At 36.2% G+C, this 27831-nt stretch overlaps 1 protein-coding gene across 1 annotated transcript; it reads left to right on the top strand.

The window, feature by feature from the left end:
* LOC114196136 (DNA annealing helicase and endonuclease ZRANB3) lies at window positions 1–27831 on the top strand. The gene is made up of 24 exons (XM_028086683.1): window positions 1–340; window positions 426–788; window positions 887–1019; window positions 2824–2996; window positions 4928–5001; window positions 5195–5230; window positions 5324–5414; window positions 5889–5948; window positions 6515–6695; window positions 7349–7494; window positions 8129–8230; window positions 8772–8882; window positions 11217–11282; window positions 11384–11482; window positions 12114–12317; window positions 12439–12558; window positions 12638–12748; window positions 17033–17365; window positions 17485–17672; window positions 17746–17848; window positions 17994–18139; window positions 18294–18373; window positions 19789–19961; window positions 27225–27831. Exons 1-24 carry the CDS (start codon window positions 26–28, stop codon window positions 27318–27320), a joined length of 3504 nt encoding a protein of 1167 aa, XP_027942484.1. The 5' UTR covers window positions 1–25; the 3' UTR covers window positions 27321–27831.

The following is a 27831-nucleotide window of genomic DNA, read 5'->3' as shown; positions in this document are numbered from 1 at the left end:
GCTGCATGCCCAGTACTAGTAGCAAATGGAACTCACCGAAGAACAACAACGACAAGTTGAAGCGAACCGCGCAGCGGCGATCGCAAAACGCAAAGCGTTCTTAGAATCCAGAGCGCAACAACAAGAACAATCTCATCGTGAAGGAGAAAACATTCCCAACCCCAATCCATGGCACCTTTTCAAGTGCCAAAAGTTCCCTAAACCCCAACCCCCAAAGTTCCTCGCCAGACTCGAAATATGCTCCCCCGATTCCTTCTCCGTCACACCCATGCCGCTTCCTCCATTTCCCTTCCCCGGTCACCACCATTGTCTCTCCACTCTCAACTCCATTCTCTCACAGGTACTTCACTTCTCTCACTCTCATTTTTAACCATCACACACCACTCTTCCGTTTTTATTTACCCTAATTTCGTTTTTCGTTTCAGGTGATGCTTTCGCACTTCACACAGACCAGCGGAGGGGTGAAGGTCTGTGTGTTCAAGCTGACGGAGTACCACGCTGTGGTCAGACAGTTGAAGGCGGAGGCGGAGGCGCTGCAGGTGGAGGAGATCCCCTGGGCGACGTTCAACGTGGTGGAGCGTCTCTCGCATTCGGTAGCTGCTGGGCGGTGGACGCCGGTGCGGCCGGAGCACTTTCCCGACGAGGAGGTTGAGCGTCTGATCGCGAAACTCCCAAGGACTCTCCTGGACGTGTTGCTCCCTTTCCAGCATGACGGACTGCGGTTCGCGTTGAGAAGAGGCGCGCGGTGTCTCATTGCCGATGATATGGGCCTCGGGAAAACGCTCCAGGTAACGTTCATTGTTGTGATGATTTCAATTTGTATTTGGCTGGATTGTGTAAACGTGATTATAAATTTCTGATGTGATTGTTTGGATGATTGTGTTAGGCTATTGCTATTGCGGGGTGTTTTCTGGATGAAGGGTCTATACTCGTGGTTTGTCCTGCTGTGTTGCGGTTCACGTGGGCGGAGGAATTGGAGCGCTGGCTTCCTTTCTGTTTGCCGGCTGATATACATCTCGGTAATGTTTTGCTTTCTAAGTAAGGTTGTGGTATTTGTTAATGACCAATAGTGGGGTTGGTCTCAATTGACAGTTGAAACTGTGAGAGTGTTGTTGAAAAGAATGTAGAGTGCTTGCGATGACAGTACAGTTCCGGTGTTTGAGATTATGTTGATGGAATTCTTAGGATGCATAGATGATTGCACTGAAGATGGTTTGGTATTGGGATATTTGAACAGTAAAAGGAAAAGATGGTTTTGGATATGGTTCCTGGACTAGATGGAAAGATTGGTTAAATATGAATCAGCCATGCTTTATAAATATATGGTTTGAAGACTTAACTGTGGAGATAACTTTGCGTGGATGGGTGTTTTGTTGATTAGGTGGTTAGGTAAGAGTGGTTTATAGTTATGCACAGATGATGATGATGAGTTGATAATCAAGTAGGGTGTTTTTTGGTGTTGGTAAGTGCCACATTAACTACTTAGAAGATTTGGAGCTAAGCTGATTTCATTATTAGATTCAGGAATAATGAACATAGGGTTTAGTAGAACGTTTGGTCTTATGTGGTCATGGAAGTAAGTCCAACTGTTCAGCGCTTTACAACTTGGTGTGATTTCTTTGTGCATTTAATACCACGATTTTCTGAAACTTAAATGAAGCATGGGTTTGCATTAGTAGGTCACCAATTAACCAAGCTTATTGCATAAAGAAAGGGAGAGGGAAGGGGGATTAGTTCCTCACGTGATCAGTGCATTCACTGTGATCACTGAAAGCAATGAGTAAAAGTACAACTAACTGTACACATGGCATGAAGCATGGTAATGGGAATGCACATAGGACTATTCAGTTTATTGGAAGAGGGGAGAAATCCGGAGGAGGGGAAAGAGAGAGAAGAAGCAGGAAAGATCTGAGTAGATGGAATTGCAGGAATAGGCCATGGCTCTCAATGGATTTGGATAATCTGTATTTATTTTACAATTTCTGCTGCTATTTTCTCTGCTGTTATGTTTTACTGATACTGACATTCCACTGATATTTGTAGCAGAAGTGAGTTGTACACTATATGTACCATTTTCAGTAGAGATCTGGTCCCTATTTTCTATCTTTTCGCCGTGCTAGTTCTCTCAGTAGTACAACCTTATACTACTACTAGGCCAAAAAATAAGATCTGTTACTATTTGCTGAGCTTTGGCTGTAAAGGAGGAGAGTTGTATTAAGCCCTTGACAGCCAATGTAAAGCTTGTTGAAACCCTAAACATTTTTCTTATAAATGAGACATCAAAAAGCCAGTGAAATCAACATGAATATTCACATATTCAATTTTGCATTTGTGTACACACATTAAGTTGATTTGTTGCATTGTGACTGTTTAACAGTTATCCAATTTGGCACAGATTTCAAAGCCAACATGATGTGAAACATTACGAAAGATAAGCTTAAATTAAATAGCTTATATTAAAAATAAAATGACAATATGATCTGGAAAATATATTTTTTCTTGCAGGGCCTCACTATGCCCTTTCCGTTAATAACTTACGTGACAGTCTTGACAAACTGGTAATTATAAAAATGATGAGTCGTCTGTTCAGTAATTCACTTTAGTCTGCTGTATATTCAGTTAAAGGGTGTCTGGGTAATTTATTTTGAATACTACAGTAAAGCTGTTGGTGAGCACTAATATAGATTCTACTCCTAATAATTTGAAATATTGCATATTATTTTCCTTTTTCATTGTATAGCCATTTTTATTCCATGTTTTTGTTACAAAATTTTTACTTTCTTGTGCTAGCTTGTTGACATTTAGATGTTTCCTCAAATTCAGTTTTTGGCCATCAAGACAACCCTATATATTTAACAAGAAAACCTAGAGTTGTGGTTATTTCTTATACCATGCTTCATCGTCTAAGAAAGAACATGCTTGAACTTCAATGGGCTCTTCTGATTGTTGATGAATCACATCATGTGCGATGTACGAAGAAAACAGAACCAGGAGAGGTATGCAATGTTTCCATCGTGTTTCTTGTTTGTAAAATTTAAAACACCAAAAAGAAGTTACTTAAAGAGAAAAAGTGTTTAAGAGATCTTTTGGATCTCACTGTTTATTCATGTTCATATATTTATAAGGATTGCTTACAAAATAAGCTTAAGCAAGGAGAAAAGAAGAAACCCCTAGGATACTAGGTTGTGAATAGATACAACAAGAAACAACTTTTTGTTCTGAAGATAATATAAACTATTCTAACACCCCCTTCAATCTAGAGCATAGAGATTGTATGGTCCAATATAAATTGAATCCGAGCTCCTCCCATTGATTTTGTTAGAATGTTTGCAAGTTGATAATTGGATACAACAAACTCGGTGCAAATTTCCTTGGACAACAACTTTTTCAGTACCAAAATGACATTCACTTTCTATGTGTTTTGTCATCTTATGAAACACAAGGTTGGAAGCAATGTGAAGAGTTGCTTGTTTATCATATTACATTCTCATTGGTTGAATTTCACAAAACTTCTGTTGTTGGAGAAATTTTTTTATCCACACAAGCTCACAAGTGAGTGATGACATTCACAAGTTCAGCTCTTGATCAAGCAATTACATTTTTTTTCTTTCTTTTCCAAGAAATAATATTTTCTCCTATGAAAACACAATATCTAGTAGTGGAACGTCGATATATTGGAGACCTTGGTTTAATCAAAATCACAATATCCAAATATCTGGGTACTTCCCTTATCCTTCATATAGTAGACCTTGTCCTAGAATGTTTGTGAGGTATTTGATAATGTGAAAAACAACATTCCAATAATAAATGCAAGGAATTTACAAATATTGACTCACCACAGCAACTGCAAAAGGTAGGTCAGGCCTAGTAATAGTAAGATAAATAAGTTTTTTTCGTAAGTCTTCTGTATATCTTTGGATCTGGGAAGGGCTCACTTTGTTCTGCCAATATTTTATATTTTGGATCCACATGACTATCCATCGATTTATAATCAATCATTCCTGTTTTTTCTAGATATTCAATGCATATTTCAAACGTGTATTTTTGTTGAGCAATTACAAGACCTTTTGATTGAGTCACTTGAATGTCTAAGAAGTATTTGAGACACCCCAACATCTTTGGTTTGAAAAAAGTGTTTGCTCAAATGTTGCTTTAGATGAGTAGTTTTTGGTGACATCATTTCCTTTAATAACTATATCATCAACATACTCAATTAGGTCAATATATTTTCTAAGTGATGTATGACAGTAAAAGACTAAATTATCTACCTCATTGCATTTCAATCCAAAGATTTGAACAATATAACTAAACTTTTCTAACCAAACACCTGAAGATTGCTTGAGACGTAGAGGGATTATTCTAGGCTTCTTCAATAATCTTCCTACAGTCAGGATGTTTAATCCACATTAAAAGAAATTTAAATGAAGAAAAAAGATTTAATACCTCTGTATTTTTTTTTTCTTTTGCAAAACATCTATTTTTGGTTGCCTTTTGTGCATGAGTGTTTGGGTGGAAATTACTGCTGTGCTACTCCTAAGATAGAGGGTTCTTGGTTCCTATAAATGATGATGACATTATAATTGTTGTAGCTACAATTACTAGCACCATTATCTCTTTTTTTCCCTGGATTGTGAATTTGCATTTACAATATATTGTAGTTTGTACCAGTGCTGTATGAATTTGGTTTGAGGGAGGAGATTTATATCAGTGGGATAAGAAGATCTGATTGGGGTTTGGTAATCAAATAACCATATTTTAACATGTGAAGTTCATTTTCATTTTGAAGAATTGCTTTCGGAAGGCAGATTTTCATATTCTTAATATCTGCCTTGTAATTGTAATTTAGTGTATTATCTTTTATTTCTGTATCTTATATTTTGCTAAAGTCAGAAAGTTATTTTTTGTCATCTATCTTTTGTTCAAACAGATACAGGCTGTTCTTGATGTGGCTTCAAAAGTCAATCGTATAGTTCTGCTATCAGGGACGCCTTCTCTGTCAAGGTTGTTGCATAATCACAGCAAGCAGCTGCATCTGTTTTCAAATTGGAGTGAAAATGAAAAAATCTTATTTAATATTTTGGTTTTTACTCTATATTTAACTTTCTGTTCTCTGCGTCCTCTGTTCTTATTTTTATTATTTTAACAATTAAAACTTCTTACATTTTATGGTGCCTTTCTTCCTAGGTGCTCATAGACCGTACGACATATATAACCAGATAAATATTCTATGGCAAGTATATTCATATTGAGTGTTTTTGTATTTAAAATTTTCTATCTACAAAGACTCTCAATGCAATTTTCTGCAAAATGCTTCTATTTACAGGCCTGGTTTGCTGGGGAAGACTAAATACGAATTTGCAAAAACTTATTGCGATTTCAAATATATCAAAGGCAATCAAGGAAAATATTTTGCGGTAATCCTGTTATAAAAGCATTTCATATCCTCTGTATGAATGTGTGCTTGGAAAGCATCTGTATTTAGATATTTTGATATCATTATAATTCCAGCTGCTAAGAAGTTATCTCTTACAACAGAAGATCATTACCTTTTGTATGATGTATTTCAGGATGATCACTTTTGTTATTCCTTTACCTTGGTTGGTAAATATATTTAAAATATGGTTGCAGTTGGCGAATGGAGATGTTATAAAATTATTAGAAAAAAAGGGGCTAATTCAATGGTTATAGAATTCTTAGATTCTGTTTTAGCCTCTTGGAGGTGTTGTTTAATACCCCATCTTTTGCATAAAGATTGTCATCTTTTTAATCCTTCGTTACGTATGATGAGGGAAAAAAAAAGATGGAATTTATATATTTCGGTTTCATATTTCTTTTTGGGTTGTAATTCACTGTTAAGAAATTGACAGAATGGTGGGATTATGCTGCAGGATTATTCAAAGGGTGTGCGCTTGGAAGAGTTAAATGTGTTACTAAAGCAAACTGTTATGGTGGGATCCCATCCCATATTAATCATCTGATCAGTACTTCAATTGTTTTTTTTTTTTGTTTTTTTTCTTGGATTACTGGCATCAATTACATTCCTAGAAGCATTCTTCTTTTTTGTCATCTGCTCTTTAAATGACTAGCCTGGCATTTTGAAGCTATTAGAGCAGTTTGGCTGTGAAATTTGCACAGCTAAATTAGACTCTGATGAATGGGATTTGATTTTGTTTTCATTTTGTTTATCCAATCTCACCTTGTGGGATAAGGTTTGATTTTTGCTTTAATTTGATGATTTGGTTATTACATATAGGTTTATATCCTTTTTTAGTGTATCAAACAACACCAAGGAAACATTGTTGTTTTGTAAATAATTGTATCTTGGCTTCACAGTAGTATTTACTGTTCTCACTAGCTACTGCTTATTGAGTGATTTTTTATTTTAAATCTTCATTTGGTTACTGAGTGCCTCATTTTAATTTTGAATACTTAATACTGGTGTTCATTTGATTATGTCTGTTTTGTTTTCACCTTTATTGCAAAGAACATGGTTATATGAAGTTGTCCATTGTAGATAAGGCGTCTGAAGGAACATGTGATGCTACAGTTACCTCCGAAACGTCGGCAAATTATAAGACTGTTGATAAAGAGATCGGATATAGTTGCTGCTAAAACTGCAATCGGGGCATTAAGTATTGATGCCACTGAAAGGGAAAGTGAAGACATAGCTTTTGAAAATTTGGATGAAACTGATGGTATTGTTAAGGAATCTTTAACTCTACTGCAGTACAATTTGTGTGTCATCTAATGTGTCACATGATAGACTTAAGTTCATTGGTTTACTAGATTGGGATGAAATTGCATAAAAAAATACAGCTAAGGCAGGATCAAAAGCTTTGGAAATTATTACATTATAAGAATGAATTTGATTGCCTACCACATGAATAGCAAAATTCTAGTTGAAAACCTAGACGAATTAAAATTTGCTTACGATACCAAAAAGGCATGTTATACCGATGGTCACAAGAATATCCAATAAGACCCAAAAAAGTATTAAAAAAAGTCCAATTGTTACCTGTGTTATCTAACGTTACCAACCTTCATTTGAACTATGCCAAAAATTGAAAATTAATTAAAATATCACGTTCTTGTCAACCTACGTTTTGTCAATGCACCTTGTAAAAAATGTTGCTTGGTTGTTATTTTTTTGTGTTTTTCAAAGAAAATGGTCATGCTAATTTCTAATGTATCAAAATTATAATACTATTTCTGTATGTGTGTCTCTTCTCTCTCTCTCTCTATATATATATATATTTTTTTTTTCTTTTTTTGTAGCAGATATGTTATTTTTGTAATGCGGAAGATTGTTATATAAGTTTCTTCTTTCATCTCTCGTACCTGTTTCCAGGCAAGCTTTCTTATCAGGAACTTGGAATTGCAAAGCTTTCTGGTTTTCGTGAATGGCTTGCCCTCCATCCAATTGTTGCAGGATCAGAGAATGCTTCAAAAATGATAATTTTTGCTCATCACCACAAAGTTCTTGATGGAGTACAGGTTTGGAAACTATTGCTTCTTGTAATCCCTTTAGCTGTTAAATAAAATTGTAGAGTGATGTCAGTGACTCAATGTTTTACCTTTTGGCATTTCTCTTTTGCTTTTTGCTGACTATCATAGTTCAGCTTTAGGTTGTATTTGGTCCAACTTATTTTAGGCTTTTCTTCTTGAAAAGAGAAGTTTGGCCTAACATATTTTCTAAAAGGTTCTTGAAAATTAAGCAACTTATTTTATAAAAGAAAAATAAAAGTAGTCAGTTTGAAAACAATGGGTGAGGGAGCTTGTAGGAGTTAAAAATGATAATTGTCAAACAGCTTCTACTTTATTTTAAAGCTAGTTTTTTGAACGTTAACTTTGAAGGAACTTTTAAAGCAATAGTGCCCTAATAAATCATGCTCCCGGACTACCTTCATGAAGTAAATAAGAGGTACATTTTACTTTTGGAATCACCTTTGACTAGTAGTAATCCTGTGTAGTGGCTGGAGGATGATGTTCTCCTGCTGTCTTCATTTATTTGATTGGTTATCATAATAATTTTTGTTTTACATTGGCCTCTTGTGATTTGATGACTATTATGTCTAACAAATTTATATCTATTTTTTTTATATGAATTTTATCTTTCTGAACTATTCAGGAGTTTGTATGTGAGAAAGGTATAAATTTTGTGCGAATTGATGGAAATACTCTTGCCAGAGATAGGCAATCCGCAGTAGTCTCATTTCGGTCGTCACCAGAGGTATCACAACCATTGCCTTTTTTGTTCTCAAGTTATTGTGAGGTCTATTATTTTGTTTGCCTATTTATGATATTTTCTATGTTTATGTTATTGTGTTTGAAATTATAACTTGTTTTACTTTCCATTTCTCATGTTGCACTATTAAAAACTTTGAAGTTGCATTTTCTGACAATTAGACTCAGTTTTATTGTCATTGTTGTATTGTTCTATTTTCCAAATTGATGATTTTTTTTAATCTTGTTGGGGGCATGCATCGATACTTGGCTCGGCAAATTTTTTAAGCAAATTAAGTCACATTATATTAAGTCTCTTGCTCCACTCATTAAAAAGACAATTTGTTGTGTTGTGTATGCTTAAAGAAAGAACCATGTCATTCCTAACATCAACTATCTTGAGCATTTCTGTAATCATCAAACTCCGTTTACTGCCGTACTTTCTTATGCACTTACATGCAACATGTGTTCTGAATTCCAGGTTACTGACTTATAGGTTTCATTCTTCGTTTAAGTTTACTGACTTATGGGTTACATTTTTATGTAAGGTTAAAATTGCAATAATAGGTATTCTAGCAGCAGGTTTTGGACTTGATTTCTCAACAGCACAACATGTAGTGTTCTTGGAGCTACCACAAAGCCCAACTCTAATGCTCCAGGTTCTGTTTGGAATACCACTTCATTGATTAATTTGTATTTATAACTATTGTTGGGTTGTTGAATTGGTATCATATACTAGTGACTTGTGTTTTCTGTTTGTGACATTGATTTGGTTTGTGTCAAACCTGTGTTCCTATGACGATACTAGTGATTTATTTATATTGAGAAAATGAAATCAATTCAATAAATAGAGGAGATTTGGTATGATACCCGAATAAATGTCACTAGTAATACCAATATAATCTTGATATTTCTAAATATGATCCTTATTTTTTTTAATTACAAAACCCTACCTCAAGTTGGAGCATATAATATGTGTTCAGCTTGCTACACATTTTATTAATCCTTGATCCTTTTAAAGACTTGGTGAATATGTCTGTTAGCTCTATAGTTGACAAATGTTGTGGTGATATCTTTAGGTTCCAAGTTTTCTCTTATGATTTTACAAGGTACACATTTGGTTCTTTCATGAAAGACAAGATCAGAGGCAGTGTGTAATGCTGATTACTTGTCACATATATGGTGCTGTTGTTAGTATGATATTAAATGTTCTACTAGAAGCTGTTAGAATGTTCGAGATATAGTTTTGTAATTATTACTTTAGGGTTAGAGTTCTCTGTATATAGATACTGGTGTACTATTTTAGATGAATCAATTTGAATATATTTCTTCTTTCTTTCATGTTAATCCTTTAAAGTGGTGCATCTGGGGATTTTCATAAAATTTAAGTTCTTTGAGAAATTACTTTAGCCATATCAGGTCATAGGTGACTAAAGCCATTCATTGCCTTGGATTTTGCTTCTACACTTGATCTTGATACAATATTTTTGTTTCTTGTTATTCAGAGATATTAAAGTATTCCTAACAAGAACACAATATCTTGAAATAGAAGTGTCTATTACTAGGTGAGGTTGCTCTGTTAGCATCAATGTGCTAAACCATTTGTGTATTTCCCTTATCTTCATACATATGGCCTTTTCCAAGAATATTTCTTAGGATTTGTACAACTGCATCGCAATGATCTTGACAAGGAGAGTTCAAGAATTAACTTATTGCATTCATTGCAAAGACAATGTTAGGACGAGTCACAATGAGTTAATATAGTTTACCAACTAATGGTGTACATATCCGAGGGTCTGACTACAACTCTTTGGTCAGATACAAGTTTGATACTTGGTTCATTGGTGTGTCAACTGACTTAGCTTTTAAAATTCCTGTTTGTTCTCAAATATCTAGAGCATATTTCCTTTGTGACATGACCAAACCAACCTTGGATTGAGCAACCTTACTACAAAGTAAGTACCATAGTTGTTCTGGGACTATTGAGCAAACTATTGTTTTAGATGGAAAATACGCTCCTTGTACACTACCTTTGATAACAATGACATTTACATTTACAATAAGGAAGATGCATCCTCGCAAGGAATGATGGTGAAATGTTGAATGATCAAATTTCACTTTGTAATATTCCAAATTGTTGGATGACATGTTGAAAAATTCTGAACCATAAATGAGGTTCGTGCTTAAGGTCATAAAGGAACATGTGTAGGTGATACACCTTATTGGATGACTACATATGTCTTCATTTGAAGAAACAAATGGAAGTTATGGAATAGACTCAAAGAAGAAACATTAGTAGAATAAAAAGTATTGGTTAAGATCAGGAGAGAAACAACAACCCTTTTTGAGAGCAGTGATATCCCAGGAAGATCATTTGGAAAGATCTAGGAGAAAGTTTGTCTCAACTTAGTGAGGTTATGTGAAAATTAAAATGGAACCAAATACATTGGGCAAATTGTATATAGGGGAATGCGGAAAAAATATGGAGTTAGGATAAAGGTAGAAAATTTGATATCCTCTAATGATACAAATATGATCTTGATATTTCTAATTATGAAGAGATCCTCATTTCTGTAATTGTAGCAGTTTGGAATAGTTTGCGTTAGTGGAGTGTCACTGTAAGTGGGAAACCCTAAAATAGAACTGGTTAATATAGCAAAGGGAATGAAGAAGTCCTATTGGTGAATGGTATACAATAATGGAATTGTCGGTATTTAGGTCAATAACATGTAGGTAATGTCTCCCAATCTTGTACTGGAGGGTTGAATGACAGTATTGGTGGGATAATGTTATTTAGGTGTGTCTGTATGCGATAGTTGGTAATATTTTATTGAAAAATTGGAACTAACTCACTGTAAGATGATAAATCTAATAGAACTAATGGTTCGTCTTTCTTACAACTAATTGTGCAAAGTGTTACACTTGATGAAGTCTTTTCTACCATGCAACAGTTGCAGTTTATGTTAAGTAAATAATGTTAATATGTTTTGAAGGCTGAGGATAGAGCTCATCGTCGAGGACAAACAAATGCAGTTAATGTTTACATATTCTGTGCTAAGGTGATTAGGTTCTTATTTGTTTTGCAGTTTCGGATTAGCGCTTGTTGTGATATGCCTAATGTCTCTTACAAGCTGCATTTGTTGGTGTACTCCCTCTGCAGGATACCTTGGATGAATCACATTGGAAAAATTTAAACAAAAGTTTGCAACGAGTTTCATGTACAACTGATGGCAAATATGATGCGAAGAAAGAGATAGAGGTACCATATTTCTGTTTTTCGTTAGCTAGTCTGTGTTAGCTTCATATTGAAAAGCAACTGTATTTGCAAATTATCTTTACGTTAGTAGGCTATTTTTATATCTGGAATTAGCTCATCATGATTTGTGGGTCTAGCATCTATTTCAAATTTTAAATGACTTATCACTGAAAGATTTCATGTATATAGATATCAATTGTATTGCATTTAGCATGTCCAAATTTGTAACACTTCTTAATCCTCACACTTGGTCGCGGTATACTATTTATGCTCAAAGAAATGAAATTGAATACTATGTACAATTTATGGAATAAATAAATGGATTGGAGGACGCCTGTGGGATGGATAGATTAATTCCCTTTCCTACTTGTAATGATCCTCTTCGACCAATTGAATGACTTATTTTTTCACCGGTTGTCAATAAAGTTCTCCAACCTATTGGGATCTTATTTTGCTTTCAAATTCTGTATATTTTTTTGGTTTGAAAGCTTGTCTTACTAATTTTAATATTCTGATAATCTTACAAGATAGACTTCTATTGCCATTATTATGAAACAAAAGTGCTTGATATTTTGCTGTGTCATAACGTTTTTCCTACCTTACATGACATCTGCTTCTTTTTGGGTGGTGGCAGGTTGAAGGTATTTCTTATTTAGATTCATCTTTTAAAAGAGATAACTGTGAAGAGCAATCCACATGCAAAGATGCAGTAGGGGAAACACAATTGGATTTGCAACCTTCTGCGGTAAATTCAAATGAACCAGAAGCAAATAAAGATGATAAATCTGGGGAGGGAACTTCTTTTCTTAACAAGTCAATTCAAAGTTTTAATGTTTTGGTAATACACTGGTACTTGAACTTCAAATTCTTTTGCCTCACTTAAGCACATCATTTCATTGTCTTTGTTTATACACTATTTTACTTGCTTTTTAAATTATTCTAATATGTTGGTAGAATAGGCTGATGATGTCTCCTGCCAAGATTTAGGCACAGCTTCAGTTCTGGATGGAAATTGTGATGCTGATGTTTTTGAAGACGTGGAGAGATATCCTGGAAAGAGTTTAGAAGACACACATCCAGTAATTGAGATGCAGTTTCATTTTCAACTTTCTAATTTATAGAATGACTACTTCGGTGTTTAATTGTCTTATTTTACAGTTGCAGGATATGAAAACTGTTTCAACAACAGAAGCAGATGATAACCAGTCTGCTCAGGTGGTTGAAGCCGATAGTCATTGTTCTAGTCAAGTTGATTTTCTGCGATTTGAGGTGAATTTTATTTTAAAACTTTTTCGTTTAGTAAGTCCATTGTACAAGAAATTGATATTTCTTTTAGTGATTTATTTGTTACTATAAAATTGTGTGCTGGAATATACCATTGATGCATGGTTATATAAATTTATTGCTAGCATTATATGTTATCAAAGAGTATTGTTTCCCCTAAACACAACTCTTAAAAGTGGATTTTAAGTCTAGCTAAATCTTGTAAAATCGGCTTATAAGATAAGGTTTGCACTCACTTATATATTATAAATTTTTTCATATCTCTAATCGATGTAAGATCTCCAATACTCCATCATGCTGAAAACTGAACATCTTGAGCGTGAAATAAAATGTTATTGGGTCATTCAATAGTGCGTGACATAATATGGTCAACAAATTTTAGAATGTGAACTTTAACCCTAACTCAACCTAACAAAATTAATTGTAAGATAAGATTTACACCTTCGTATGTACTATAATTTGGTCATATAGATGATGGTAATCGATGATGACTATTAAGTTTTGCATCACTTATGAGATGAACATGACTTAATGCTCATAAAAGAGAAAGGTGACGATGGATGGTAACAAATTCATTGGTCGGTGACAAACAAATTGGGATAAACATTCTTTGATGCCAAATAGAGATAGAAAAATGAAAGAAATAGCTTGAGATTAAGTATCATCTCTTTGTCTCATTTAATCATATATAGGAGATCCATACATCAAAGATACATAAAAGTAATGATAAATCCTCTGGGTTAGATCAATGTTATCAAAACTTGGTTATGGCGGCACCATGGTAGAAACTGCTGGTGGTTTTGCGACCTCCTGCCACAACAAGGCAATGGCAAAGAGGTTTCTCGTGGCGACCGCTTTTTGCATACCTGTTGGTGGGCATAGAACGAATATGGTTGAAAAGTCGATGCAACGACACTGAGAAGAACATAGGCAGTGTGATGGAGGCATGGGCTAGGATCATCACAAGGATTTCAGAGCAGTTGATGGAAGCATGGCCAAGATTGTCACAAGGTTCTCGGATTAGCTTTGGATTATAGAATAGGAAAGTTTTAGATTGTAATTGTGTTTGGGCTTTATCGGGCTTTTAGTTATGTTGGACTTTTTGTGTTTAGGCCCATAGTATATAAGCCTTTGTGAGACATGTTTGTAGACAAAATTGATGAAATGAAAATTTGAGTTTTTCTCTCTCAAGTCTTGAGGTTCTTCTTCGAACTGTCGATCCTTATCTTTGAATCTCCGATTCAAAATTGTGGATCTTCTTCACTTATCTTGGAATCTCTTCCAAGTGGCGTGGTCACGTTCCGCAAATCCCCCAAATCGACGACCCCCATTTTCCCCTTTTCGTTTTAGGGTTCATACCAATCCCATTCCGAGACGCAAATCTCACCCCCAAATCTGAAACCAGATCTACATCATTTGGTAATTAGAGCTCAGTTGGTTTCTCTTTCGAGGTTCGTTTTGAATTGTTCGTTCTTCCTTCTAAGTTATTCAGGTTTCTTTGGTTGTCTTTTTGTCTCGCGGTGGTCTCGTGTTTTGCTTTTGTGCTCCCCTAAAATTCTGAGAAGAGGGGACTTCACGAGTAACAGCTTTACTCAACTCTAGCAACCTCGGCTATGAACCAATTCCGGCCAAAGTAGTTTTTCGCAACTATTCAATTTGGTGTGCTAGTTGAAACAAGGTTGGTTTTGCATCTTCGAACGGGATGGGTATGAACCCTAAAACAAAAGGGCGAAAATGGGGGATGTCGATTTGGGGGGTTGCAGAACGCAGGGAAGCCATGCCACTTGGAGGAGATTCTAAGACAAGTGAGGAAGATCCACGACGAAGATTCAAAGATAAGGATTAGTGGTTCGTAGAAGAACCTCAATACTTGAGAGAGAAAAACTCAAACTTTCATTTCATCAAATCTATCTAGAAACGTGTTTCGCAAAGGATTATATACTATGGGCTAAACAGAAAAAGCCCAACACGAATAAAAGCTCAAACACAAAATTACAAACTAAAAAGTTCCTAATCTATAGTTCGAGATCCCTGTGACGGTCCTGGGCATGCTTCCATCATCTGCTCTGAAATCCCTGTGACGGTCCTAGCCATGCCTCCATCACAGTGGTGTGGAGATAAGGTAAGGGAATGGCACACAAAGAAGAAACCCTACTTTGGAGGGGTAGTGACATGTGGAGAAGAAACCCTAATTGCGAGCTCAGTACTAATGCTATCTTTTCTTTGTCTTCTGTTGGATTTAAAACCCAACCGATACTTTGTTAAAAATTGGGCAAGGTTCAATAAAAACTTATTTTAAGCTAATGCCCTAATAACCCTACCCATGCCTATCGTTTTTTTTCTTTGGTCTCATTCTCGTTTGCACTAATTTTACTGCATATCAATGCTCGTCGTCGCTCTCGTTGCCATTCACTTTTGCATTACAATTATATTTTTGTATTTATTTTAAAATGCATGTTATACTTCATTTGACCGTAATCTTTTTGCAATAACTTGTTATGGTTTCCGTTATAAGCTTATAAAAGATTGTTATGTTCTTCGATATTTTCCGTTATCCGATATCGATAACACTGGATCAAATAGGAAACTAAGAATAGATTAACCTATTCCAACTTGTTAACGTATTTTGAATAAGCGTGACAGTTAAAACAATTGTCAAGAATGAAAAGGTCATGCTATTGATTAAATAGTACTTAGTGGAAGTGCATCGCCCCAGAAACGGTGAGGTACATTATAGTGAAGGAGGAGTGTAAGTTGTTAGAACTAGGTGACAATTTTTCATACAACATTTTCTTGTAGTGTGTGAACACAAAATGTTTCTCTTAGAATGCAATGTAAGGCAGGTTAGCGTGAAACTAGGAAAGCAAAATAATCATCAATAAAGGTGCAAAATAAAAATGTTTGAAGAGCCTTTCAGATTCTTGAAAGTATGTCACCTTCTAGTTAGTTCCTACAAAATTTCGAAATAAAACTTAATACCCTCCTGTAAGATCTGTATTTCACGTTAGTCCCTTGCATGCATGGCGTTAATTAACAAAGTTAGTTTGCTGATTTAGCATACTAAGTGACATGTCAATTAACACCAATTGCGCGAAGGTGACAGTTCCAATTCACTAAGCTAACTTTGTTGTGAAGACCAACATGAAGTTCCACAGGCAATTCCATGCTTGAGTAGATTTCGATAATCTCATGTATTGCACGTGCGACTACTCAACATGACATGCATTGCATGTGCTAACTTTTACAATGTTTCTGTTAAAGGGTGATTCTAAGCGTTGACAAAAAAGTGTGTAGAGGCCAACCCATATCTTTGAAAGGCTCAACATGTGGTATCTTTCCTGCCTCCTAGAAAGCAGTGCCGATCATATCACGTTATGCTTTCAAACTTTCAAGAGCCCTAAGAAAATCAACTGTCACCCAAACTTCCTATGCAGGTTAACTCCTGTCGCTCCCATGGCCCTGATTTCTCTTGCAATACATTTTCTCTGAAACTGTTTGGTGGGAAGTAATGAGGGGGGTTGGAAGGTGTATTATAGGAAGAAATTTAAAAATAAAAGTAGTTAAGTAGCTAGTTGTTACGAGGGGTGAGACTTCATGAGAAAGTCTGTATAATTATCTTGTGGGATGCTGAGAAATAAGGGTTTTTATTTGTTGTGACAGGGAATGCACTGTATGAAAGGAAGAATTGTTGAATAATACAGAAAAGGGATATTTTTCTATGTTTTCTTTATCTTGTTTTATCATTTCTTGAGAAGGCACGTAACAGAAACAGTGTAGGATTTTCTGAATGTTTATCAGAACACTGGATTGTGTATTTAGAATGATCAAGAATACAATATATTGAAACAAAATAAAGAGAAATAAGGAATATAATCTGAGTGTTAGCTATGCATATTTCCCTATTTACATAGTGTCATATATTTAATAATAGGTTGCCATACATGTGTACAGGAATTTAATCTACTATAATTTGTGTTTATTATAATCAGTTTATATATGAAATGGACTCTTGCATGTAGTCCGTGCACACATTTTCAGCTTCTCCTGCACCTATTGCTCTCTCTTTTAAACTTGTATCGGAAATAATATAAGAGCTTAAATTCTGGTTGTAGTGTAGGTTTATGTGATTTCTTTGGTGTAGTTTTCGTTAGAGCGTAATACAGACGTTTTCAACTTTAGGTTATTTGCCACCCTTGGTGCTGTGCATAGAGGCTGAATTAGGCCGTTGATTATTATTTATGAATACCAATAACATTTTCTTGCTTTTAGGTGAGCCCATACACCGGAAGGATCCACTTGTATACTTGCATTTTGGGTACTGATAAAAGACCACAGCCACTTTATGAAAATTTTCGACCAGAAGAACTTGAGTTATTGTGTCCTGTTGCTCCTGAGGAGAAACAGGTTCATAATGAAAAACAAAAAATAGAGTTTGTATCTGTTAAGGACAACCCTTCCTATAGGCATGTTCTTCTAGCTTTTGTGGAAGAATGGAAGAACTTAAGGTCAATTGAACGCCGGAAATTAATTGGAAAACCGTTGCAACTTCCTTTGGCTGTTGAATTATGCTATTTGAGTGAAAGCATCAACTACAACAACAATGTAAGTATAGCGAAATTGACTTTTTTTAGTGGATATGATTATTTTTCAGGAAGTTAATCCATGCTTGCTGGCATTAAGTTTTATATATGTCACAGAACAGAAGTCTATATGATTGACAGGGATTATTAAATGGTGGAAGTAAAAGGCGCAAGACACCCATAATAGAGGTTAGCTATCCTTTACCACCAGATGCAGTTTGGAAGAAGGTTTATCTACGGAGTGGGCTCGGTAAGAAGGAAAGAGAATATACTCAAGGGTGGAGTGAGACAGATGAGCCACTCTGTAAGCTTTGTCAAAAGCAGTGCAAGTAAGTTCCATACCAATCATATTTGATTTTATTTTTAATATTCGTGTTCAATATTTAGCAACTCTACTTTCAGGGGTAAGAATGCCAAGGGACCTGAATTTCTAGAAGATCTTTTTTGTAACCTTGTGTGCTATGAGGAGTATCGAATGAGAACTAGCAGCCGATTCCTCCGTGAGGTCAGAACATCGATCATATTCAGTTCAAATTTAGATTTCGTTTACTAATTTTGCATTTTAATTTGAATGTTTCACTCAAACAGTATTGTGTAATTTTGTCCTGACCCTGAGCTACCATTAAATGTACTTGAGTTGAGATCTTCAGGAACTTTTCAAAATTGAGCATGGTGTGTGCACAAACTGCCAATTGGACTGCCATAAGCTTGTTAAGGATACAAGACCTTTGTCATTGGAAAGGCGGCGAGAATTTATACAAAAAATAGCACCAAATGTTGCTAAGCGGAAGAACATGTAAGTATAAATATGAAAGTATAAAGTATGAAAGTAAAATACTTAAGGTTAATCCTCTTATGTTAATGAACAGTATTACAGGCTTGTTAAAGGACTTGCTATACTTGCTTGTTAACCTTGACACTATTCTAAAGTAGTAGTTCACCATTTGCAGGTTTGAGAAGCTTGTTAATGAACCAACTGAAGGAAATGCATGGCATGCTGATCATATTGTTCCAGTATATCAAGGAGGAGGTAGAATTATCTGAAAGTTTAATCCTACTTGCTTTTTAGGAAGATATATAATATCAATCCCTAGGAATTACCAATAAATTGTACAAGAACATTTATATTCATCATAAAGAGCGTTCGATCTAAATGAGATGTCTATTTTTCTTTTTCTCTGCGTGAGCTTCAGAGTTGAGATAGCAAAACAAGACACAAGTGGACTCATTTTCAAAATAATAAAGTTCTTGTGATTCATGTCCTTTACCAATTAGGTAACCTTTACCATGTTCATGTATGACACAAAAAATTAGCATAAAAATTTAAAGATCAAGCTAATTGGCTTAGATAGACTAAATTATAAGGAAATTGCGGAATGTGCAAGAGAACATTATGATTTGAAAATGGAGATAAAGGAACTTGACCAATTCTGAGTTGTAACTTTGGGTTCATTGTCTATAATAATAAGGTGAAGGATTTTTAGGGATGAGGTAAATGACAATGAAGAGCTATTACCAAAAATAAGATCATAGGTACCTGAGTCAAGTATCCAGGAACCTTGACCTTCCAAAGATTAAGAAATACAATTGTTTGAAACACATGGTGATGAAGATTGACCTTGATGGTTGAGTTTTTTAGATTTAAGTCTCAAATACTCTTGGTACTCGTGAAAACTTAGACTTTCCTCCAAAATATCCAATGTATACATCCTTTTAGAAATAACAATTCCATTTTTGGATTGTGCTACCTCAATCCCTAAGAAATATCTGAATTTGTTAAGGTCTTTGGTGTGAAAATGGTTACTAAGGTGCTGTCATTAATTGAGATGCCACGATGATTAGTTTGCTTGTAAGCACAATATCATCAACATAGAGTACTAGATAGATATATCCAACATTCAAGTGACGGTAAAATACTAAATGATCTACCTTACTGCAAGTTAAATCAAATTGTTGAACAATAATGCTAAATTTGTCAAACCAAGTCCTAGGAGACTACTTGAGGCCATATAAAGATTTGTGGAGACGATATATGAATCTAGAATACTCATCTGAGCAATAAAACCTAGAGGTTGTTACATATACATTTCTTCACGCAAATCCCTATTAAGAAAAACATTTTTGACATCTAATTGATGGAGAGCCCAACGATAAAGAGTAGCCATGACTATGAATAAGCGAATAGAGGCCATATTTCCTATAACACTTTTGGCAAATTTGTTATAATTTCGTGCCTTGTTCTGTGGGATCTTTTTTTTATTGAGATGTGTCCATGTCTTGCCTTCCTTTCTATTTCCTCTTGATCCGGGTTATGCTTTTAGCTGAGTGTTTGAATTTGATATCTTAGTTAATTTTTGTCATTCATCACAGTTCCTGCTATTTTGGCGGAAAAAATGGATTATATCTTTGATTTTAATTTCATACCTTATTTAATTATTTCTATAGGGGAATGCAAGCTAGAGAATATGCGGACTCTTTGTGTGGCCTGCCATTATGATGTGACTGCTGCACAATGTGCTGAACGATCTAAAGCAAGAGCGAATGCCAAGAAAAAACTCAAAGAGTTAATGGGCAGTATAAAAAATGGTGTTAAGTTTTCTGTTATCACTAATATTAAGGTATTGTTTTTAGTAATTAGATGATTTAATTTAATCCATTTAATACTATAATTTATTTTAAATAGAATCTGTTGCTATTCTTTGTGTTTTAGAATTAGCATTATGGGAAAAAATCTTGATATTCAGGCAGATCCTTCCTAATATTCGGGCCTAAATTAGTGTACAAAATTAATCTTGTCTTTGTATTTCTTATTCTCAACTTATCAATTTTAAAATCAGTGAAAAAATTTACTTTTCTGCATGGTATATATTGGAAGTCCCACATCAACTAGAGATAAGACAATTTCATAGTATATAACTGAGATGCAAACCTCATCTTACAAGCCGGTTTTGTGGGGTTGAGTTAGGCTTAAACTCCACTTCTTACATGGTATCATAGCTATGTTAGAGCCTATCCTAGCGAACTTTCTTGAACATTTTGTTCTACCTACTATCGAGTCGCTAACGGACCATCCATTTGTAGACCTACGCCCGAGATGTATATATCTCGGCGTGAGGGGGTGTGCTGGAAGTCCCACATCGACTAGAGATAAGACAATTTCATACTATATAACTGGGATGCAAATCTTACCTTACAAGTTGGTTATGTGAGGTTGAGTTAGGCTTAAACTCCACTTCTAACAGAGAGCTTGATCTGAATCATATTTAGTGGCCCTTGCTTTCCAGCCTTGGAAGGGCTTGGATTTCCTCTGCTCTCTCTAGCCACATTGAATTTTTATAATTACTTCCAATGGGAGAGGTCACGGAATCTTCTTGAAAGCCACATCTCTTGAAACCCTAAAGTCCATAGAAAGGACACCTAACCTATAAAAATGGAAACTGGAGAACAATTTAGTCATGGCATAACTTATCAACACCATGACAAATGAGATTAGGGGAAACTTAATGTTCTATGGCAATAATGAATAGATTTGGGATGTAGTGAAGGAAACATGTTCCAATGTGGATAACACCTTTGCAAGCCCTGAAAGTAAATGCATGTTGCATAAGTTGTAACAGGGTGAAGCTGGAGTTATCGAGTTTCCAACATGCTTGGTCGACGTTGGTAGTAGCTGGATATATATATGAAGAGGTCAAGTGGAACTATAGGCACTAAAAAGAAGTACAAAGGATGGTGGAAAAGGATAGAAAGTACAGTTTTTTAGAAGTATTCGCAGAAGTGAAGTGAGAAGAGAAGGAAGTAAGAGGAAACTCTTGTTGGTGAAATCTATTCCAGGCCCATCCTCTAATAGCTCAGCAATGGAAGTAAGGGGAAACCAAGCTCTTCCAACACACAATAAGTATTGTCCTTGGTGCAATCATTGCAAGAAAATTACTCAAACCACGGACTCTTGTTGGGACGTTCATGGGAAACCTCCAGATGAAAAGGTTCCCAAACAAGAGTACAAAGGCGACGCAAGAACCTGTAATATGGAAAGGTAAACCTTGAACCATCTCTTTTCAGCAATGAACAAATGAGAGCACTACAAAAGAATCCTCTAACAAATTATGTTCACATTAGAAAAAGGTGGCACAGGCCAAGAAAGATAATATCTTGCATGCTTTAAATACTAGAAAGGAAAATAAAAAATCATGGGTCATTGATAAGAATAAACATATAGTAACACAAGAAAGAATGGAAAAGACAATGTCTCTTGTCTTATTGAATGATTTTGAAAACAAAAAAAGCACAAAAACTCCTAGACCCAAAATTCCCTTCTCCCTTCCTCTCCTCTCTCTCCCCTTATTCCCTTTGCACGCACTCATAACTCCAAGTCAACTATTTTGTTACTACAGAATCAAGGACGTGTGCTTGTGGGTCCCCAAGTGAGGGGTTTCCACCTCTTCCTCTCATAGACTTGATGTATTTGCCTATTCTCCCTTTTTACACCTTCATTTGTATCGGTCATAAAGTTAGGAACAATTTATATTATTTTCTAAGGAAATTTATGAAAGTAGGTTTGTGTTATATTCTAGGTTCTAGGGGTGAACTCTGTTTTATTTTCTCTCTCTCTCTCTCTCTCTCTTACTTTTGTTGCAAGATACACATCTCTATACATATGAATATTAATATTAATTTAAAGAGATCTAAGTTGAGATTTCTTAATTTGGAGTCAAAGTTGATTGATCGTATCAGGAAAAATAGATCGTCTTTAGTTCTGGTCAGCCATTGTCATTTTGTCTAGCTAGTATTGGATTTGAATCACCTCTTTGAGCGACACCGAACCTGACATGTTGCAAAGGTTGTTTCCTCCTCACCACACAACTTCTTTGCATGGCTTACCTTAGCAAAATGATATCCACGTTCCACCTTCCTACCACTAGAGTGATATTAATAGAGTATTAAAGGTGTATGTTAGAGATGTCAGGTTATTAGTGGGTAGTTGGGGGATGTAAGTCTTGTTTTAGGAAGAGTATAAATAAGAAGGGGGGGCAGTGTTGTAAGGGAGCTGACCTTTTGACTTCTGTAGAGTGTAAATAGGATTCTTGACAGATCCTGTGAGGGGGAATTTTTGTCTTCCATGGACGTGTCCTAGCTCTAAGAAACATAACATATATCATGTTGGTTTCACTGACCTCACTTATCCCTCTCGCCTCTTTTTTTCATCTTATCCATGTGTCACGTTCCATCTTCCCACCACTAGCAAAATGATTGTAATTCATGTTCAACACATTATTACCTATATTGATCTTCGGTTTCTGAGATTTGGTTCCTTGGTCAAGGCTATTTGAGCACTTGGAAAATGTTAGTGGTGAAATATCATTAGAAAGTGCTGAACAACAAAAGAAATTGGACCTTCAACTTTGTGCTCTCCTATGGCAATATGTGGAACCCTTAAAATCTTCTCTCAAGTACTTCCTAGGTATTTAAGGGGTTCAATCCAAGTAAGTTATTGTGATTTCTCAAAGGAAATGTGTTAGATATCTTTAAAGAAACGAACATGATTGATTGTATATCCATGGATAGTCTATGGATCCAAATATGAAATTAATGGCTAGTAAGGTTCAGTGGGAAATTTCCATCCTAGGGTTTAAGTCATCTGCTGCTTTTCATTTAGCTGCATGTTGTCGGTTGAAATTGCCATTTGGTAAGACTGATCTGCCTGCCTTAAATAATTCTATCTGTTGACCAAGCATTCTTCAATTTTTATTATTGTGATAAAATTTGGATTAGTTATTTTGTTGTGTTCTACCATAGTTACTCTCTCAGCTGTTCTGTATTGATTTTGTTTTACTATATATGTTGTTGTCACCTATTTTGTTATATATGTTGTTGTCACCTATTTTGTTGAAGATAATAAACTTGTTGATTACTTAATACACTTGCTTCCTGATAGTATTTGCATAGTGTTGGAAGTCCCACATCGACTAGAGATAAGGCAATTTCATAACATATAAGTGAGGTGCAAACCTCATCTTACAAGCCGGTTTTGTGGGGTTGAGTTAGGCTTAAAGCTCAATTCTAACATGGTATTAGAGCTTTGACAGTTTTCTAACACTTTTCTTATCCGTCAAAGCCTTCCGATCACCACCTTGGCCGAGGAAAAATCCACCCACAAGCTTTGGCTACTTCAAATAAAGTAAAATCTTCAAGATTTATCTCCTCTTCTTCTGTGAACTCTAAGAGAGCTTTAAACACATCAACAACTTCAGAAGGCCATGATGCTTTCTCAGAACCCATGTCGCCTTCCGAAAACCCTAAGTTCAACCCCTCGCTCAAATGGACGAACCCTTGCGTAGCAGCGTCAACATCGTTGGCATGATTAATGGTGCAACGATGGTCGCATTCGGTGCATTCGGTGACGGTCGTCGGCTGGTCGCAGAAGGAGGGGGGCGAGGTGTTCTCCGGTGGAGTGTGGAAAACGTCCAGGGGAACAATGGGGGAGTCAACGGAAGCGCGTGAGGTTGAGGGGGAGTGGTGACTGCGTGCTCCGACAGAAAGATCGCGTAAGTATTGTTCTTGCAAAGCGGAAATATGAGAATGATCGAAAATAAAGTTGTAAGGATCCTCACCTTGGTCTTGAGTGTTGGAATCCGGCATGGTTACGACCGCCATAACCACAAGCTCCTCACCGGCGCAAAGAAAGAAAAGGGTAATGATGCCTGGGTAATGATGCCTTCGATTCACGTCACAACAAAGAATTGGAGTTGAAACGCCTAAATCACTTATTTATAACCTTTGTCTTATCTCTAGTCGATGTGGGACTTCCAACAATCACGACCAAGGTGAGGATCCTTACAACTTTATTTTCGATCATTCTCATATTTCCGCTTCGCATGAATAATACTTGCGCGATCTTTCTGTCGGAGCACGCAGTCACCACTCCTCCTCAACCTCACGTGCTTCCGTTGACTCCCCCGTTGTTCTCCTGGACGTTTTCCACACTCCACCGGAGAACACCTTGCCCCCCTCCTTCTGCGACCAGCCAACGACCGTCACCGAATGCGACCATCCTTGCATCGTTAATCATGTCGTCGACGTTGACGCTGCTACGCAAGGGTTCGTCCATTTGAGCGAGGGGTTGAACTTAGGGTTTTCGGAAGGCGTCATGGGTTCTGAGAAAGCATCATGGCCTCCTGAAGTTGTTGATGTGTTTAAAGCTCTCTTAGAGTTCACAGAAGAAGAGGAGATAAATCTTGAAGATTTTACTTTATTTGAAGTAGCCAAAGCTTATGGGTGGATTTTTCCTCGGCCAAGGTGGTGATCGGAAGGCTTTGACGGATAAGAAAAGTGTTAGAAAACTGTCAAAGCTCTAATACCATGTTAGAAGTGAGCTTTAAGCCTAACTCAACCCCACAAAACCGGCTTGTAAGATGAGGTTTGCACCTCACTTATATGTTATGAAATTGCCTTATCTCTAGTCGATGTGGGACTTCCAACACTATGCAAATACTATCAGGAAGCAGGTGTATTAAGTAATCAACAAGTTTATTATCTTCAACAACATATATAGTAAAACAAAATCAATACAGAACAGCTGAGAGAGTAACTATGGTAGAACACAACAAAATAACTAATCCAAATTTTATCACAATAATAAAAATTGAAGAATGCTTGGTCAACAGATAGAATTATTTAAGGCAGGCAGATCAGTCTTACCAAATGGCAATTTCAACCGACAACATGCAGCTAAATGAAAAGCAGCAGATGACTTAAACCCTAGGATTGAAATTTCCCACTGAACCTTACTAGCCATTAATTTCATATTTGGATCCATAGACTATCCATGGATATACAATTAATCATGTTCATTTCTTTAAAGATATCTAACACATTTCCATTGAGAAATCACAATAACTTACTTGGATTGAGCCCCTTAAATACCTAGGAAGTACTTGAGAGAAGATTTTAGGGGTTCCACATATTGCCATAGGAGAGCACAAAGTTGAAGGTCCAGTTTCTTTTGTTGTTCAGCACTTTTTAATGATATTTCACCACTAACATTTTCCAAGTGCTCAAATAGCCTTGACCAAGGAACCAAATCTCAGAAACCGACTCACTAATTTCTTGTCCCACGCACGAGATGAATATACCTCGGCGTGAGGGGTGTGTTGGAAGTCCGACATTGACTAGAGATAAGGCTAATTCACAATATATAAGTGGGAGCAATCTTCACCTTCCAAGTCGGTTTTGTGGGGTTGAGTTAGGTTTTAAATCCACTTCTAAACATAGTATCAGATTTAAATCGCCTTCCGCAATTTTTTTTTCCTTTGTTGTTGATTTCCTGCCATGGCCAATACTCATGGTAAAAATTTTTGCGGTGGTTTCTCTAGCAATCATGGACGAGGTCGCTTTCCTCGGTCTGGTGGCCGCAATCCCAGATATTGTGACCATTGTCACCGAACCAATCATACATTTGATTCTTGTTGGACTAAGCATGGTGTGCCTCAAGGCTCTAACCTACACACTAAAGTCCACCCTCCTCCTTTGAAGCCCTCTGCTTATGCTAGTATGGTTGATATTGTCTCTTCTACTGTCGATCTTTGTGCCGGGAAGGATGACAAAGCTGAAGCTCAGTTTGGTTTCTCTAGAGAGCAGTATGAAGCTCTTCTCGCCTTGATTCAGCAGTCTTGCAATGATTTTTCTTCCACAGCTACTGTTGTTCATCAATGTACTACCAAACCCACAGGTTTTGTTTTTCCCTTTTCTTGTATTTTAGATAGTGGTGCTACTGACCATATTTGTCCTTTTAAATCTTTATTTCAGAATCTCAAACCTATTTCTCCTATTTCTATACAATTATCCAACCAAAACTCTGTCATTGCTAAATTCTCGGGTACCATTGTCTTGGGCAATCTTATCCTTCATAACACTCTTTTTGTCCCTGAATTTTCTGTTCAACTCATCTTTATTCGAAAATTGCTTAATTCTACTAATTGTCTTATGGTTTTCTCCCAAGATACTTGTCTTATTGTGCAGACAGATACCTTCCAAACAATTGGAGTAGCTAGGAAACATCAAGGCCTGTTTTATCTTTTAGATAGTTCTCAAGACAGACGTAACTTGAGTATATCTAACACAAATATTTCTTTACCACATTTTACTTTCACTAATAATGCTAGTCCTTGTAACTTGTAGCATATGAAACTTGGTCATCCATCTGATAAAATTTTACAGCTTATTGTTTCTGATCATCCTGATATTTTTTCTCCTTCTATTATTGCTTGTGATGCTTGTGCTTTTGCGAAACAAAAACGTTTGAAATATTCTTCCATAAATCTCTTCAATTTTTTGAACTTATCCATGTTGATATTTGGGCCCAATTTCCGTCTCTTCCGATTTTCGTCTCTTTCTCAGAAGTCGGTTTTGTGGGGTTGAGTTAGGCTTAAAACCCACTTCTAACATGATATCAGAGCCAAGTTAAAGCCTATCCTAGCGAACTTTCTTGGACATTCTGTTCCACTCGATATCAGGCCGCTAACGAACCACCCACTAATTTCTTGTCCCACGCACGAGATGAATATACCTCGGCGTGAGGGGGTGTGTTGGAAGTCCCACATCAACTAGAGATAAGGCAATTTCATAACATATAAGTGAGGTGCAAACCTCACCTTACAAGTCGGTTTTGTGGGGTTGAGTTAGGCTTAAAGCCCACTTCTAACACATAGGTTGCTTGGATTACTTTTGCATGCCTAAGAAGTAAATTTGAGCTTGTTGTACAAAATGATTTTTTTTTCTCCACCTACCTCACTGTCCAAAATTGTGTAAAAACAAGTTATTTACATTTTTACGTATATGATTTACATTTTTTCTGTTCACATTACTTCATGAATCAAATTCAGGAGCATAGGGCTATTGATGAACGAGGGAGTAGTATAATCGAGGATGAGCTTTTAGTGGAGGTTCCTGGAAGTGCCTATTCCTTAGCAGACAGCTAATGAATAGAGATGCTGCATCATGTAAGGGATTGCAGAGAACTACAGAGAATTTCCAGCGTCAATCATTTATTTGTAAGAGGAAAAGGTAAAATTTGGTAGCCTCGTGATGGAAACTGGAACGGACGTCAGTGGAGTTGGTTTTCCATGTGGACTTGTTCTGGAAGAAGAGGTGGAGGCATGAAGGAAGAATTACTTACATCATAACGTCCTATTTTTCATTGCACAGTTAGAAATTCTTTTGATCAGATGTATTGTTGTACAGGTGAAAGGCCATTACATTAAGCCTAAGATATAGGTAATTTCTATCCCATCATTGATTATGGCCTGCCAAGGTCTTCCTACCAATTATTTTGGGGCCGCTTTTGTATAATGCAAAGGCAATGATCGTTGGATCAACTACAACAACATTTTTGACAAAAGTCTTCCTGTATTTTTCATGTTGCACCCCTATAAATATGCAAAATTCTGTTTTGCCCTTTTGTGAATTAGGAAATCTATATGTTAACATTGA

The sequence above is a fragment of the Vigna unguiculata genome, chromosome 9, assembly GCF_004118075.2.
Source record: "Vigna unguiculata cultivar IT97K-499-35 chromosome 9, ASM411807v1, whole genome shotgun sequence".
Lineage (NCBI taxonomy): Eukaryota > Viridiplantae > Streptophyta > Magnoliopsida > Fabales > Fabaceae > Vigna > Vigna unguiculata.
Note: the sequence above shows the minus strand (reverse complement) of the source record. Positions and strands in the feature narration are given on the sequence as shown.

Excerpts from the sequence above, each read along its gene's own strand:
- LOC114196136 (XM_028086683.1), top strand. The coding sequence starts at position 26 with ATGGAACTCACCGAAGAACAACAACGACAAGTTGAAGCGAACCGCGCA. Across the intron at positions 8,231-8,771 it reads CATTTCGGTCGTCACCAGAG|GTTAAAATTGCAATAATAGG; the intron begins GTATCACAACCA and ends TTTTTATGTAAG. Across the intron at positions 8,883-11,216 it reads GCCCAACTCTAATGCTCCAG|GCTGAGGATAGAGCTCATCG; the intron begins GTTCTGTTTGGA and ends TATGTTTTGAAG.